Source organism: Balaenoptera acutorostrata, chromosome 18 (genome assembly GCF_949987535.1).
Source record: "Balaenoptera acutorostrata chromosome 18, mBalAcu1.1, whole genome shotgun sequence".
Lineage (NCBI taxonomy): Eukaryota > Metazoa > Chordata > Mammalia > Artiodactyla > Balaenopteridae > Balaenoptera > Balaenoptera acutorostrata.
Genome location: NC_080081.1, coordinates 68,795,935 through 68,813,647, shown reverse-complemented (window position 1 = coordinate 68,813,647; position 17,713 = coordinate 68,795,935). Strand labels below are relative to the sequence as shown.

The following is a 17,713-nucleotide window of genomic DNA, read 5'->3' as shown; positions in this document are numbered from 1 at the left end:
AAATATTCCTCTGTTCTTTATTCATTCTTAATTATTTTTGTTCACATAGGAAAACATAGTTTAAACTGCACTGGCATCTACATTTATTTCAGTGTCCATATTTCCTCACTAGAAAGGTTAAGGCTGATAATTTAATTGGATTTATATCATTGTTAATGGTGTAGTTGTACGCTCTACTTGGGAACAGTATTATTCTAGCTTGGAAAACAAGATCTTATCATGTTTGAGGATGAAAAGCATTCCTGGAACCTACAAAATATATATAAATGGTGAATGGAGAGAACAAACTTCTTTAAGTTCTCTTATCATCTGCTATTTTACATTGTTGCTATAAAATCTGGACGTTCAACTTCCAAAAATACAATGGACACCTGTTTTGTGAGTACCATTCACATGTGAATATAATTAATTAGAAAGGAAAGATATAGTTATATTTAAGTTTTCACTGGATTCTCTTTCATTCTAGGCAGTTGATCCATCTGTTGCCTTTTATTTATTTATTTATTTTATTTTTTTAAAGGGATTAAAAAAAATTTAATTGAAGTATAGTCTACAAACACAAAAGTACACATATAATAAATGTACAGCTTGTTAAATTTTCATAAACTCAACACTTCCATGTAAGTAGCATCCAGATTAAGAAATAGTACATTATCAATACCCCAGGAACGCCTTATTGTTGTGTGTTTTTTTTTTTAACATCTTTATTGGAGTATAATTGCTTTGCTTTACAATGGTGTGTTAGTTTCTGCTGTATAACAAAGTGAATCAGCTATACATATACATCTGTCCCCATATCTCCTCCCTCTTGCGTCTCATCTGTTGCCTTTTAGAAACTTGGTAGGAGCCAGAGACCTGAAATACAAATAGTTGAGCATTTATCCTCTTATTTCATGATTGCTTTCAGAGATAAGAGGAACGGTCAATTCCCAGTTAACTCTTTCCTAGCCAGGTCCTTTTGTAGCATGACTAAGAGAAGCTGAAGAATAATGGGAAATTCTGGCCTTCTCCAGTATTATCAGGCTTCTAAAGATTCTGGAAAACCCTCTATCTCAACCCTATAGTCCATGCAATTTTCAAAATAAATATAGAGTGAATTATGAAAATCATATCATCCATTTGGTAAAGACCATTAAAAGTTTTTACAGACACTAAATATAAATAATATATGTACTCTGCCGTTACGGTTGATAAGACAATAGGAGCTGTAGGTATCTTGAAATGGAAAGACAAGATCAGATTTTCATTTATTGTCTATTTTTAAATTCCTCCAGGATACAAAAGTGGACACGTCTTGTGGGTGGTGTAAATATAATCTGCAATTCAGGAAAAATTGAGGCTGATGACCTTAGAGATGGTAACTGAAGCCATGAGTAAATGAAATCGTTTATTAAGAGCACACAGAGAGGTAAGAGAGTTGGTGATTTACACTTGGAAAAGCAACTTTTAAGGGATAGGAGAATCACTAAAGATAGGGCCATCATTTAAACAACAGGAAAACCCAGGAAAATATCCTGTCATGGAAGTCAAGGGGGGTGGGTGATAGTTTTAAAAAGTGAGCACAGTTAACAGTATGAAACGCCTCAGACATGTCTGCTACCAGGAGGCTTGAAAAGGAGTCATTGTATTGTATTTGGCTATTGAGAGATAAACTGTGTCAGAGAGATAAACTGTTGGGGGCAGAAGGCAGCTGAAAGAGGTCGAGGAGTGAATAACAAAGGCAGTGAGTGTATCCACTCTTTCATGAAGTTTAGCTGAGAAAAAGAAAGCTAAGGTAGTAGTTTTATGAGGATAGGGCAAAATAGAAGTTTGTTTTTGTTGTATTTTGGTGGAAGAGATGAGCATGCTGCAGACAAAGGACACACCACAGTCAGTGGAGGAGAGATGGAAAATATGAGAAAATAATTATGAAATGAGTCCTAGAGGCAGCAGATAGACTTGGGAAGAAGAGATGGAAAATATGAGAAAATAATTATGAAATGAGTCCTAGAGGCAGCAGATAGACTTGGGAAGAAGTATGGAATCCTTTTTCTTTAAGGCAGAAGGAGGAACAGGAAAGATGGATAAAGATGTGAATACATTTGAAGGCAAGAGGGAAGACAGTTGGATTTCACACCTGATGAACTCTTTGCTTTGTGAAGCAAAATGTTAACTAATTTTCTAAAAGTGTCAACTTTGGATCAGAAGATGGAATTCATTCATTTATTCACTCAGAAGATGTTACTGAGCATCTTCTATGTGCCACCACTACATTAGGCACTGGGGTACAAGGACAAATTTTGGTTCTTACAATCTATTGGGGAAACAGCAAACTAAATAGATTGTACAATTTGCTGCCTTAGCAGAGGTTTGCATAGGTGCTTTGTAAGCATACAACAGATGCAACTAATTCTGGCTTTAGGGGGATCCACATGGAATAGTAGCCAATTAAGAACTAGGGAAGGGACATTCCAGACAGAGGGAGCAGCACAGGCGTCAAGGTATAAAGCAGATGATAGACACAGGAATCACATATATCATCGGTCTGGCTGCAGTACAGGGCGTAAGTAAGGACATAGCTGGAGAGGCAGGCGCTGCGTGTCAGACAGGACCTTGTAAAACACACTGAGCAGCTTTGCTGAGATCCTTTGGACAATGCAAAGCCACTGAAGTTTTATACCAGGAACAACACCTCACCTGTATTTCCGAATGATTGCTCAGAGAGCAGAGAAGAAAAATGAGTATGGTGAGGACAAGACTAACAGCTATGCTGTTGAGATTATATCTCAACTCTACATTTAAACCTGGGAGCTCTATTTTCAAATGAACAATAACAAGATAGAGTTGTCCCAAAAGGCAACGAAACAGCTGGTTAGTCTAGAACCTATGTCGTGCGGAATGGCTAATGTAACTTAATATTTTAGCTTAGGGGGTAAAAAAAGCTATGAGAAGACGCAGAGCTGTTTTCAAATCTTTGAAAAGCTGTCGTATAGAAAGAGTGTAGACTTCCTCTTCAGAGGATGGAACTAAAAGCAACGGGTTTTAAGGAAGTTTCAAAGAAAAAGAAGAAGGAGCAGAAGTTTCAAGGAAGAAAAGTAAGGAGTTGATGCTTTAACAAGCCTAAAAATTAGAATTGCCTTACAATCAAACAGAGCTGCCTCAGGTGCCTTATCTGGAAACCAAAGCATTATATTCAAAAACTCTCAGATGCATTGCTAGAATTCTCTGTGGGACTAGAAGTTAAGTTTATTGTGTGTTTCAACAAGCTCTAGTCAGTCTTTCTGCCTGACTGTGAAGTACACAGTGCACTGTACAGGCATACCTCACTTTACTGCACCTTGCTTTATTGCACTTCACAAATAAATCTGTAGAAATTTTTCTACAAATTCGAGGTTTTGTGGCAACCCAGCACTGAGCAAGTCTATCTGCACCGTTTTTCCAAGAGCACTTGCTCACTTCATGTCTCTGTGTCACATTTTGGTAATTCTTGCAATGTTTCAAACTTTTTCATTATTATTATTATATAATCTGAGAAAAGATTCCTTTCAAAATATTACTGCTCATTGACAATGCACCTGGTCACCCCAGAGCTCCGATGGAGATAGACAACGATTGGTTTTCATGTCTACTAACACAACCTCCATTCTGCAGCCCATGGATCAAGGAGTTATTTTGACTTTCAACTCTTACTACTTAAATGCATTTCGTAAGGCTATGGGCTGCCATAGATAGTGATTCCTTTCGTGGATTTCGGTAAAGTAAATGGAAAACCTTCCGGAAAGGATTCACCATCTAGATACCATTAAGAACATTCATGATTCATGGGAAGAGGTCAAAATATCAACATTAAGAGGAGTTTGGAAGAAGCTAATTCCAATCCTCGTGCGTGACTTTGACAGGTTCAAGACTTCAGTAAAGGAAGTAACTTCCATCTGATGGAAGTAATGAGAGAACTAGAATTAGAAGTGGAGCCTGAACATGTGACTGAATTGCTACAATCTCATGATAAAACTTTCACGGATAAGGAGTTGCTTCATGTAGATGAGCAAAGAAAGTGGTTTCTTGAGATAGCATCTACTCCTGGTGAAGACACTGGGAAGACTGCTGAAATGACAACAAAGGATTTAGAATGGTACACAGATTTAGTTGATAACAGTGTCAGGGACTGAGAGGATTGAGTCCGATTTTGAAAGAGGCTCTACTGTGGGTAAAATGCTATCAAACACCGTTGCATTCCACAGAGAAATCGTTTGTGAAAGGCAGCGTCAATCCCTGTGGCAAACTTCACTGTGGTCTTATTTCAAGAAACTGCCACAGCCACCCCACCTTCAGCACCCACCACCCTGATCGGTCAGCAGCCATCAACATCCGGGCAAGACCCTCCACCAGCAAAAAGATTCTGACCTGCTGGAGGCTCAGATGACGGTTAGCATTTTTTTAGCAATAAAGTATTTTAAAATTAAGGTATGGATATTGTTTTTTTAGACATAATGCTCTTGCACTACAGTATAGTGTAAACATAAATTTAATATGCACTAGAAACCAAAAAATTCCCGTGATTTGCTTAACTGTAATATTTGTTTTATTGTGGTGGTCTGGAATCAAACCTGCAATATCTCTGAGGTATGCCTATATATCCTTTTTTTAATCTTTCATTTTTAAAAACCGAAATATAATTGATGTACAATATTCTGTAAGTTACAGGCATATAATATAGAGACTGACAATTTTTAAAGGTTATACTCCATTTATAGTTATTATAAAATATTGGCTATATTGCTTGTATATTCTTAAAAAGCAATGTCTTATACACGGTGTAACTTAGAAGAATCCTGAGATGTGGAAACTCAGTTTCAGTCAAAACAGTGAAGCCAGCAGAAATATAAACAGCAGACTCAGCAAAAAGCTCTAGTTATCTACTAAAGAATCAATTATTTATGTATTCAGCATGGGAAGAACTGCAAATCATTCATTGACCTTTCCAGTCACCATAGTATCCACATGGTCGGAACCATTTTGACTATAAAGATTAACAATTCACTCTAGAGTGAAAATCCTTATTAACATTTATACAGGGAAACAGGATTAACATCTTCCTGGGAAGCTGTTAAAATAGGCTTTGATTGTATGTTCAGTGATCCTGTATAATCAAAGTAGGAACTATTCCACCCAAATGATTTTTTCAGATAAACAAAGCTAAAGGAGGATGGCTAATGCAAGTAGAAATTCTGATGCCTCTGTAGCAGAGAGAGGGGCTAGGGAGATCGGGAAAGAAACACAGGAAAATAATATTCACCATTTACTGGAATTTAGAACCAATTATGTGCCAAGCATTTCACTCAGCACTTTACTTACATTATATCTCTAAACCCTCACAAATCCCCTGCAAGATAACTACAGTACCACTGCTTTCCTTCTGCAGAGGAAGAAAGAAATTGAGGCCCCAAAAGATTGAACCACAGTTAGGTACAAATCTGATATTCAAATCCAAATCTGCAGTGACTCCAGAGTCTGTGGTCTTTCATCATATCACGGCCTCATAAGGGAGTTGGCATTTTGCTACACCTTGAAGGAAGCCGAACTGGAGTGTAAGAAACAACGTACTCCAAGTAGAGAACATGGTCTGAGGAAAGGCATGTGGGTGCCAGTGCTGCAGGGCTTCCAGCCAAGCATCCAGAACCATAAAGTTTGAAGTGATTGTCCATTTTGTGGATAAAAGACTACTGTGAGTGATGCTATTTTGTCTCAATTTCCTGCTTACTTTCATTGGCACTAGAAGTCCAAGCCTCCCTTTATCCCCTATTGCCCTGACTCTCATTCTCAAGTTGCTCTATGCATCCCCTTGTCGGCTCCAATCCCCAGTGCTAACTCCTTTCCTCTCAGTCCTTTCATTGAACCTCTGGAGACTCCAGATCAGTGATTAGCCGATTACCTTTATGGCAAAACCAGCCCTCAAGGTCCTCTACCTCCTTGCCTCACGTAGCTATGTCCTGACGACTCCAGCCCTCTATCTGGCTCTTCTTCCCTTGACTATCTCTGTTGAAACTCTTCAGAGCTGTATCTTAGACTATCTCTTCTTTTCACCCTGTGTATTCTCCCTGATGCATTTCATTCATTCACATGGTGTCATTTACCATCTCTGTGCTAATAAGTTCTAAATCCATATCTTCAATCCTGATCTTTTTTTTTTTTTTTTCTGAGATTCATATATCCAACTGCTCTTTGGACACTTCCATTTGTATAATGCACACTGAAAATTGAATTCATATCCTAAACTTAAAACATATACCAAAATAAAGTTAATAAACATTAAATATTTAAATGTCAAATATTAAGCCATATAAGTACTAAAGAGATGTGATGAATGTTATGAAACACTGAGGTGAAGACAGTCTTTTAAACTATGACATAAGAAGCCATAAATAAAAGATAGGTCTGACAACATCAGAACAAACTCTATATACAACAACATCATAAATAAAATGAAAAAGCAAATGAAAAACTGGAAAATATGTGCAATGTCTTTCATAATTCACTGATCACTTTCCTGTCCTGTCATTTATAAGTACACACTTTCTAGCAATAGCAATGTTGGGTCTATCTTAGACTTCACCATGCATAACTATGAGGTAAAATGCCTTAAATTTCATGACAGCAGAGGGATAACCACTTATTTGTTTGAATTCTAGCAATTACAAATCAAACTAAAAGAACAGCTAAGGAAGCAAATATGCAAAATACACTCTTAATATGGGAAACTTATATCTCATTTTTACCTTTTTATAAAAATTATATATTTTCCTTTTCACCCTCCATATACAGAAACTTGGTACCTTTGTTTCCCATAATTCCAACAGCTGTTTCCCTACCAATCAAAAACTAGAAAAGTGAAAAACATAATTTACATTAAGAGGAAACTCTTAGAACTTGGAAGTAAAAAAAACAAAAGTTACCTGAGACCTTTCGGCAAGGTATGTACAGTGCTCACGGCTGGTCTTGTGGTAACACTAGGTGAAAGATACAGAAGTAAAGAATCCAGCATCAGAGAAGATTTACAATACTAGCGAGACTACTGCTAAGTTAAGTTTATGTCGCTATGCTTTTTTCAAGTGGTGTACAAAATACTTTTGTAAGTATATTGTGAGAATTATATAGTAGGTTTGTAGATAACATACTAAAAATCATGGCAGTTCCAAAGGGACGTCTTAGTATAGAATAAAAACAAACCTTTGACTCTTGTTCCAGTCTCAGTGCAGAGTCTTTCACTCGATTTTCAAGACTCCTTTTTTCTTTCTCTAGTTGTTTAAGCAATGTATTTAAGGCTTCCTGAAAGTATAAACAGTAAATTTTTACATGTGCTCACATTCTAAATAACAATAGATATGACCACCAAGTTCTTCATTGGCAAATTCCTTCTACTCTGTATCAGTCTGTGATTTCAGAAGTCTTTAATATGTACCTTTTCAGTAATAGTAATAGTAATAATTACAATATTCATTGAACCCTAGCAATATGCCATGTGCGAAGTGCTTTCCATAGATTATTTCATTTAATTCTTATTATAGCCATGGAGATGGCTAATATATTTATTTCCATTTTATTGTTGAGAAAACTGCTAGAGGTTAAATAACTTGCCCAAAGGCACAGAGCTAATAAATGGTAGAGCTGGAATTAGAATCCAGGTAATCTGACTCCAAAGACAACACACACTAACAATTATTGTATGTGTATTCACAAGATTGTTACCAGGGTAACAAAAGCAGAGTGTTAGAACAGGCGATAAGGTTGATAATGAGGGGAACTGTGAAAATATTGTAGAGAAGGACAGTTCTGGAAACTAAGACATCAATCCATCACAAATACCCCTCATCACAAATAGCTGACGCCGAGTAGAGAAGAAGGTTAGCCAAGTGACAGAGCAATAATGCACTACACTGATTTGGTTTAAAATTTTAATTCCTAAACTAATAACTGATCTTTTCTAGTAACTCCAATTATTTCCCATATTCTTACATGTTAGATAGTAAAATCACCAAGTCAAATTCTACACAACTCTTGTTGGTCATGATCTAGGTCACTGAATTTATTAAAAGAAGCATTCAAATAAAAATGGAAGCTGCCGATTTAAATCTCCACAGAGCAAACTGCAAGCTATTTTAGAGCGCATACCCTTCTCCTGAAACACAGCTCATTCTCGAAAAAATTTGCTTATTCTCTCTTAGATACTTGTTAATAACTATTAGAAGTGTAAAGATTGTATTAATAGGAATAATTAGGTCAGCTGAAACAGGGCAATTTCTAGTCTCTAAAAATAATAGCAGTGATAAAACAAATCCTTTGGAAGTGACAATTCTCCACTATGCATATTTGCTTAACATCCCTGTTAAAACATGATCAGTGATATTTCTCAGGCAGGCATTATTTGTCTTCAAAAATTATGCACTGGCGTCCTGAATGGTTTTCAATCCCCCTCCCCCAAATACAAACTTGCTCCAGAGGAAAATCAATGAAAGCCCTGTAAATACAAGAGGATAAACCGACTGAGTTCGCTATAGAAAATCAAACGCTTATGAAATAAACCAGTGCTCAAGGATGACAGTTTTTGAAGGGACAATCAGGGAGTGATGGATGTAGTTCAAAATTTTGCTGCATAGACCCTTTCTCCAAGGATTCCAAGCTTAGCTTTCCATAGTAATATGCTTCACTTACATCGTTTGTTAAATACACTTTTAGAGACGTAAAATAGGATCTAACCATTTTTAATATTGAGTCAATGGGAAAATGCACTCCAAATTCTAAAAGGAATTAATTTACAAATAAACAACTGGAATAAAATTATTTTTATATTAATGAGATATGGTCCAAAACTGAATGAGATATGGTCCAAAACTCTAGAAGCTCATACAAGAAATGTAGATAGGAAAGACATTAATTCAAGAGCTGAAGCAAAGTATTTGAGCAATAAATAAGAGGCAAGGTAAGATAACTAGGGAAGGCCTTGGTTAGCGAAGCCTTGGTATGCTAGTTTCAGGAGTCTACACACTGGGAGCATTTGAAAGTTATTAAAGAAGTGACATGATGAAAGCAGGGGTTTAGGAATATTAATCGAGTGGCAGTTTCTATGACAAAAGGATGATTTCTGTTATTGTTAGTGCGGATGTGCCGTTTTAACCTTTGAGGTTTAAGCATTTTTAATATGCCTTCTCTGGGTGAGAATATATCTTGCTGCTCTTCCCATGCAGACTGGATTCCTTGTCTTGTCTCCTAATTTTACAATTCATTTATTTATTAAAAAATATTCATCAAGCACCTCCTATGTGTCAGGCATTGTGGTAGGGATACCACAGTGAGAATAACAAACCCAGGACCTATCCGCATGAAGCTCAGAATCTAATAGGGTGCCTATTAAACCACCAATGTGGTTTACATTGGTGAATGTTACATGTAAGCTTGAGAAGAATCTGTATTCTGCTGTTGTCGGATGGAATATTCTATAAATGTCAATAGATTGAGTTGATTGATAGTGATGTTCAGTTCAGCTATATCTTCATTGATTTTTCTGCCTTCTTGATCTATCAATTGCTGACAGGAGGTGTTACGTCTCCAACTTTAATAATGGATTTGCCTATTCTTCCTCCAGTAATTCATCACATTTACCATATAAGTGCTCCTATCAGTTTGTGTTTGCAGCAGCTTCTGTTCCAGGTTAAGCAGATCTCGGTGACTGTCTGGATTTGTCTATTCATACAGATTTTTGGGTGGGAATTTTTCCTGCAAATTCAGATTTCTAAGGAGTCAAGAAGAGTCATTGATTTTCAGGTTATCCACCTTTTTGTGTTGTTATGACAAGATTGATGACTCCCAAGCACTATACATATTGGAGCTGAAACCAGAAGTCACAAACTTCTTGATCCTCTTTTCTAATTGGAATGGAAAGAGTGCATTCTCCAAATCAGTGGCTGCATACCCTTATATTGAAGACTTGTTAGTCTGCTCTAGCAGTGATACCACATCTGGCAAAACAGTTGGTGCTACTAATTGGTTAAGTCTGCAGTAGCCTACAGTCTTTCTCCAAGATACACCTAGTTTTTACAGGGGTCAGACTGGCAAATTAAACAGAGCTATGTTAGGCCCTCTTCCCTGGGATAACAAATTGTTCTTGTTTTACAATTTTGGCCCTGGGTGGGGAAGGCACAATTTCCCACATTTCCATTAGGTTTTCTGCACCATGATAGCTTTTACTTCAGAGATGAGGGCCCAATGGGGGGTTAACTTCAACTGCCAAGTATATCTACTTCAATTATCTACTCAGGGACTGGAAAAATTATCACTGTGGGAGTAGGGGAGTCCGTGGGCACATTGGGCCCAGTGTGATTTGGACTTCAAGCATAGATTGCCATTCTGGGGATCAATGTCAACTCAGACCTCAAAATGTCTGGTTATTTCCTTTCCCACAGTGTACAGTCACCTATAAAAGTGGTCAGAGGTCTCTTCAGGGGAAGCCTGGAGACACTGTCATGATATGTACTTGGACTGATGTTGTGGGGTCCTTCCTTTTAGGAACACAGCCACTTCTTTGGTCAATGATTTCTGGATCTGAAAATTGGTTCAGGTATGGGAAATGAGCAAAGAACTATGTTTTCTATTGGGTTAACTGTCCTCAGCCTCTGCTTCTCCATTCTTAATTTCTTTAAATTATAGCTGTTGAACAGCACCATCATGAGTTGGCTTGGCAGCCAGGATTGGAGGCGAGGGCAGCTCCTGAGGCGGGGGCGGGGGGGGGGGTGGGGGTACTGGCTGCCTTGCTGGAGAGAGGCCTGTCGAGCAGCTTCCAGGACAGTGAGTGCCCTAGCCCTTACTAGAGCTAGAGGTGGGCCACCTCTGCCCATCCAGAGGGTCCAGGTGGAGCTGTAGAGTTGACATCATCACGAGCATCCATCCAGCTGTCCTGTCACAGTTTTAGGATCCCTGGTTATCCCCATCAGGGCCCTGCCCTTCACATAACAGGCCTGCTTGGACTGGGCATTCAAATGCCTCTGGAGCTCTGCAGCCCTCACAATCGGGTCTTCAGCCTCGCTGTTCTATTGTGGCTGCCCTTTCACTACCGGTATAGACGGCCTCTTTACAGGCTACCACCAAGGCTCTCTGCTTTTCACTCTTAGGTATTAAGTGCTTGCTAACTATTCTCAGCCTCTCATTATCCTTATGAAGGATGACAATACAATTTGGCAATAATCCCATATTTTCCAAATGCCTGCATCATGGCTTCTTCCACAGTATTTCCCTCCATGAGAACATTTTCCAAGGTCACCATCAGTGAAATCTTTAGCAACTGAACGGCCACACTGAGCCAGGATCTATTGGTGCCACATCTACTAATCAGGACAGCCCCTACTGCCTGCTACATAGTGAGCCAGTGCCAAATCCCATCTAACCTCCTGTTTTCTCATATCACTCCCAGTACCTCTAGTTGTAGATGTGGTCTTCTGAGAAGCAGATACCAAGATGGGGTTAAATGTGAAAAGATTCTATTATTAGAAATGTCTGTGTGAAAGGAAACAGGGAAGGAACAGGAGAGGGCTGGTAAAGTAGTCAACTGTAATGCAAGTTTGACCCCCAGCGAAGGGGAGAGGGAGAGAAGGTCCTGGAAGTGGAAGCATCCCAGGCTGGCATGCAGCCTAAGGAAAGTCTGGCAAAGCCAGCAGGGAATCCTTAAGCCAAAGTCACTGACAGTGGGGTCCCATGTTTCCTAGGGATAGGTCTGCCTTGGTATTCCCACTGCACCTGATCATGGGCCTGGAACAGCCTGTGGGAGGTGTGGTCTTGATGCAAAGCAGTGATGGATTTCAAGCCCAACACCAAGGGTCCTCAGTCAGTTACCCTTCCTGTCCTGGGAAGTCTGTGAGGTGCATTCTCTGGGTGGACAGACTGACTGCTTTTCTTAAGGGCATTTCAGTTTTTCAAATGAAGAATCCTCCAACCTCCTACTCTTTAAGGGTTAATCCTAGCTGCTGGTTTTCTGGGAGTAGGGCAAGGTGGGGAGAGCTGAGAGTTCCATTATCCAGATCGCATATTTTCCTTTAATTCCATCATTTTAGACCTGTATCTCACTCTCACCCTCATCTGTGCCTGAAGGCCCAAAGTCCAAAACTACTGCAGCTTAATTTTTTTCCAGAAAATAGACTGACTGAAGGAGAGTATCCTGGCTACATGGGGTAGTAACTAACTGCTAACTAACTGCTAGTAACTAACTGCTCCATGTACGTATATATGTTCAATTAATCTCTCAGTTTCCAGCTCCTTCCTCACCTCCACCTTCTTCAGCACATGGTGCTGCCAAGTTCTAAGGCACTAAGTGGGTCTGAAGAGTGACTGCTCTAACTTCACTGATATTCCTCTCGGCAGGCACCTTTCTGTTGCTTCCTCAACTCTAAGTCAATGACTATTCCTCCAACTGAGGGTCTTCCAAAATTCGTTAATACATTTGTCCAAATGCATAGAATGTACAACACCAAAAGTAAACCCTAGGGTAAACTATGGACTTCGGGTGATTATGATGGGTCAATTTAGGTTCATTCTGATGAGTGATGTTGATAAGGGGAACGGCTATGCACGTGTTGGGTAGAGGGTATACGGGAAATCTCCGTACCTTCCTCCCAATTTTGTTGTGAACCTAAAACTGCTCTAAAAAATAAAATGTTATATAAGTAAATAATTTAAAAAATTGCCTAGAGAGAAAATGAGAACACATTTTGGATTTTGCAGAACTACATTAGTCATTAAATACCTTGGACCATTAAAAGCAATACATTTGTGATTCCAATTATAAAATTATTATACACATCAGAAATCCTTGAAAAATTATAAAATCATACTACAATAACTTTAAGGTTCATTCTAGATTTTGATTCTTTATTTTACTAACTTCAAAATAAACTAGTATTTAAAAACGATTTTATCACAGGCACATAGTCTCTCATCCCATCACTTCCAGTTCATTGGAAGACCCACAACTTAAAGTTCTTGGTCTTCCCAAGGAGCTGGTTTTATCTGATTATATAATCAGTCATCATGTACTAGAAAACTGCAGCCTAAAAAGACATCCTAAAGCTACAGCTAAATTGAAGACTCTGCTAGAAACTACCCACCCCACCCCAAATCACACACACACAAAATTAATTCTTCTACTATCATGGAAAAGCTGTTCTGTTTTGTTTTTGAAACTAAACAGATCTTAGCATTCCAAACAGTATCATACTTCACCTATATTCATGTCTTAATTTGCTTGTAAAAAGTCACCTTCCAACAGGAAATTGAAACAACAGGGAAAGAATAAGAAATTTCAGGATACTATTCACATACCTGAAATCAAATATACTTAGATTTTTTTTTAAGTCCCTTTCATCTATACCAAGTGGAAAAGAAGCTCTATTAGCCACTTATTTTTTTAAAACAATTGCAATTACTATACTGAGGAACACATAAAAACTACAAGTTTAAAAAATCACTCTATTGAATGCTCACAAGAGAAAAACCTGAGAATACAATTAATCACAACTCCTAGGTATCTGTACCTCTCAGTGAAAGCAATTGCAACAATGAATGAGCACGGCGTTCTGCATGCTCAAATGCCAAGCGCCCCCTGGTGGACAACACTGTTATTAGATTTATATATAAAATCTGTAACTTTTCTCTGATTTGAGGCTACACCTGTCTCCAAATTAACCATTCTGATCTTTGGGGAGAACACGAATCTGGTGATGCCTATAACATAATACCTCATATTGATTCTACAGACTTAGTTTTTAGCTAACTGAACCTTTCTTTAAATGCCTTAAGATTATATTTATAAGGACGTAGTAAGGATTTGAATTTCGGCAAATTGGTTTTCTATGAATTGATTTTCTACAAATTGACCAAGAGTCCTGTAGAGAACTTTGAGGTGAGACTAAATATCTTCCTAAAGAATGTTCCTCTGTTTCCACACGTCCTCCCTCGTGCCTCCCCCCCACCCCCCCAGGCCGTCTTGTTGGCTTTAGGAGCAGGATTTCCTGTGTTCTAACCATCTGATTGACAGAGCATGTGTGCTGGTAAGAGGTTTCCTTGAAGGGTCCAAGTTGTCTGGATGTAGTGGAAAACAAAGGAGAGTACACTGATGGAAAAATTAGAAGCAGAGAGAAATAGGGGTGCTATGGTCTGAATGTTTGTGCCCCCGCCCCAAATTCACATATTAAAATCCCAACGCCTGATGTGATGGTATCAGGAGGTGGTGCCTTTGGGAGATGCTTAGGTTATGATGTTTGAGCCCTCATGAATAGGACTAATGCTCTTATAAAAATAGATCCCCCAGAGCTCCCTTACCCCTTCCACCATGTGAGGACACAGCAAGAAGGCGTTGTCTATGAACAGAAAGCGAGCCCGTACCAAGCACTGAATCTGCTGGTGTCTTAATCCTGGACTGCTCAGCCTCCAGAACTGTGACAAATAAACTTCTGTTGCTTATAAACCACCCAGTCTGTGGTATTTTTTTTTAGCAGCCCAAAGAGACTGAGATAAGGTGTCACTGATTTTGATTCCAGGTGAGTCAAGGACCAAGACTTCCACTGTCATAGAGCTGACCACAGGGAAATGGTGGACCTTGGTGATAAAGACTTTAGAGTAACTCTTGTTGCAAGACACGCTGTCTTGCACATCTTTCTCTGAGGGATATAAATTCCTTAAATTGGTTTGTTTCTTTTTCCCAAATTGTGCGCTGTAATAGAACCTATTGAAATGCCTGCTAAAAAGACCAATGTTCAGGGCTTACCCTAGACCTAAGAAATGAGTATCTCTGAGAGTAATGCCCAGAATGTATACTTTCAATAAATTATCCATGTGATTCTTATAGAGTTTGAAAATTAAAGAACCACTACTCGAAAGACTGACCAGCAGCTAAGGATGCAGCAGTGCTGCGCAGTAAAGGGAAGTTGGGAAGTAGAGGAGCCAACCCTCTTTCCTGTTTGTGGCACAGTATCAGAGGTACTAAGCTTGACTTGGCCTAAACAAGCTAATCTAGGAAACAAGACATGCACTGCCAAATGTTAGTAGTCACAGTAAAGCACTGAAAGATTACTCAATTTATTGCTGGGGAACCCTCTGCAGGGCTGCATGGTGCGAGCCATCAAGCTCTGATAAAAAGCGCAGTGCATCCTTAGCTCTGTAACCTAACTACCTAACTAGAGATTAATGAAGAGGCCTGGAGGGCCAGGTCAGAACCTGAGAAATAGCTATTGCTCATCAGAGGTGAAACAGCCGGATTAGCCTTAACTTTTAGTTATTTGGTATGCTTAAAACAGATTCTAGCCTTCCAGAAAGGCTACAGATCTTTGCAGGACACACCTGGAAATTCCTGAAACATTAGGGAGCCTCTACATTCTTTTTCTGGTGGACACAAACAGAAGGGGCTAGAAAATGTACACCCAGCTAGCCCAAGGGAAGTAAAGGTTCTGTGCTTTTTATTAGAAGCTTTAACTCCCTGCAGAAGCCCCTGCTTTCTGGGCAGGTACAAAGAACCACAAAATTCTGCGAGAGCTTTAGGAAGGTACCAGAAGATTCACAACTGTGCAACAGCAGAGCTAAATAAGTCAAACAGATTGCACATCTCTCGGCCTTACCCTTGCCCTTATTCCTTCCAAATAGATTAAGGTTAATCTCACAACAGAATTGTTCTATTGAAATTTTACTTCTCCTTTATCACGGGAAGGAAGGAAGAGGACTATCACGCTGCTCACTCTGTCAGCCACTATGCTTTTGGCTTTACATATCTCTAGTAGTCTTCACAACAACCTTGCAAGAGAGTTTAATTAACTCTATTTTACAGATGAGGAATTAAGCTTCACAGAGATGAAATAACTTCCTTAGCGTCCCATAGTTTGAATTTGAACCAGAACAGTCTAATTCCAGAAGCCATGTTTCCATGGCTTACACTCACTCCATTTTCTCACCCCTACTTTCCTCTGCACCACTTCTTTTCTCAATATCCTCTCTTCTGGTTCGCACTTGCTTACACCCTTCGCCTCTGAATAACTTGCCCAAACTGTGGACCATGCGCTCTATCCTACCCGGCACCAGAGTTTCTTGGAGAACATCCTTCTGCCGATCATTCATAAACCTTCTCCTCCCTTGGCTTCTGGGATGCCACTCTTGCCCAGTTCTCCCCTTCATCCTTTTTCAATATTTTTCCTTCTCATTGATCTTCACTGAATTACCTTAAATGTTAGTATTTCCAAGGGTTCAACCCTCAATCCTATTTGTCAGACTATATATTTTTGCCTGAGCAATCTCTTAAACTTTCATGACTTCAAGTGACACTGATGACTCCATGGCCTCTACTTTCAGAGAGACAACATTCTGCAGTCTAAAACTATTTCCAGTTGCTGACTGACCACTGATATCTGTGTAATACACACAAACCTAAGTCATTTCCTATTATCCCCACTAGTTCTGATTTCTAGAGCCCTGCTCATTGTAATCCACAAAGTTATTCAAGCTTCATCATCCTCAAATCCTCTCCCACTCTCACCCCAGCATCCAGATACTTATAAAATCCACATTCCTCAACATCTCTTCAATCTGTCACCTCTGCTCCATCCCCATATACTACTGTCCAAGCTGAAAAACACCTTCCCTTACTTAGATTATTACAACAGCATCCTAACTGGTTTTCCTGCCTCAAGTCTCACCCATCCCTGGGAAATCCTGGGGGGTGGGATAGGAGATGACTTTAAAACTGTATACAAAATACTTCAGTAGCTTCCCATCACATATAAAAAGTTCACACTCCCTAACATGGATACAAAATCCTTTATTATGTAGTCCTTGAATGTATTTCCAAGCTCATCTCCCATCACCTCTCTTATTTATTTCTGACATGCTGAGCTAACTGTAGACCTGGGGTGTCTTTAGATAGATCGATCCAGAGGGATGTTATCTTTATTTGAAAATTTGAATATGTGCATATCTCATGATCTAAAAACTCCACTATAAGTGTGCTAGAGCAGCGGTTCTCAAACTTTGGTATGTATTCGAGTTAGCTGGAGAACTAATAAAGACTGTAGAGGTAGCAAGCTGGATAAAGAATGGGGCTGAACTTTATATTTTTATGAAGTTCTCCAGGTGATTCTGTTACTACGGAAGTTTGAGGACCACTGCCCTAAATCAAGGTCCAGCAAATTACAGCCTGGACACCAAATCTGGCTGCAGCCTGTTTTTGTAAAGGAAGATGTGTTAGAACACAGCAGTGGAAATGTGTAGTTGCAAGGGAGATGGGGTGACCTGTAAAGCTGAAAATATTTACTCTCTAGCCTTTGTAGAAAAGTTAGCAAAGTCCAGAGGAACACTCTGTACTCAGAGACATTTATAAGGATGTTCACCTTGGCAACGTTTGTCATAGTGAGATTTTGAAAAATCTTCAATGTACTGAAATAGAGGAATACATAAATTAGGATATATACATCTAATGGAATACTATACAGCAGATAAAATTTACTAGATCTTTATGTATTAACATGGATAGAATAAAAAAAAAGAAGAATGCCACATACAGCATGATATTTTTTATATGAATGTTTAGACACAATATATGTAGAAAGGTATTTAAAAATAAACTGGAATGGCATATACCAAATCCAAGATCATCTTGCCTCGACTCTATAAAGTATTTTCATTAAAAAAGCTGAGGCCAAAAAGTAACAAA

General features: G+C 38.9%; 1 protein-coding gene across 1 annotated transcript in view; it reads right to left on the bottom strand.

The window, feature by feature from the left end:
• Positions 1-434: 434 nt before the first annotated feature.
• The window catches only part of CCDC169 (coiled-coil domain containing 169), a 36,571-nt gene continuing 19,292 nt past the window's right edge, over positions 435-17,713 (bottom strand). Inside the window, exons 7-10 of the mRNA XM_057532712.1 lie at positions 7,207-7,305; positions 6,933-6,986; positions 827-855; positions 435-486 (exon numbers count right to left, since the gene is read on the bottom strand). Of these exons, the coding sequence (XP_057388695.1) occupies positions 435-486; positions 827-855; positions 6,933-6,986; positions 7,207-7,305 (234 nt within the window). The remainder of the gene's footprint in view (positions 487-826; positions 856-6,932; positions 6,987-7,206; positions 7,306-17,713) is intronic.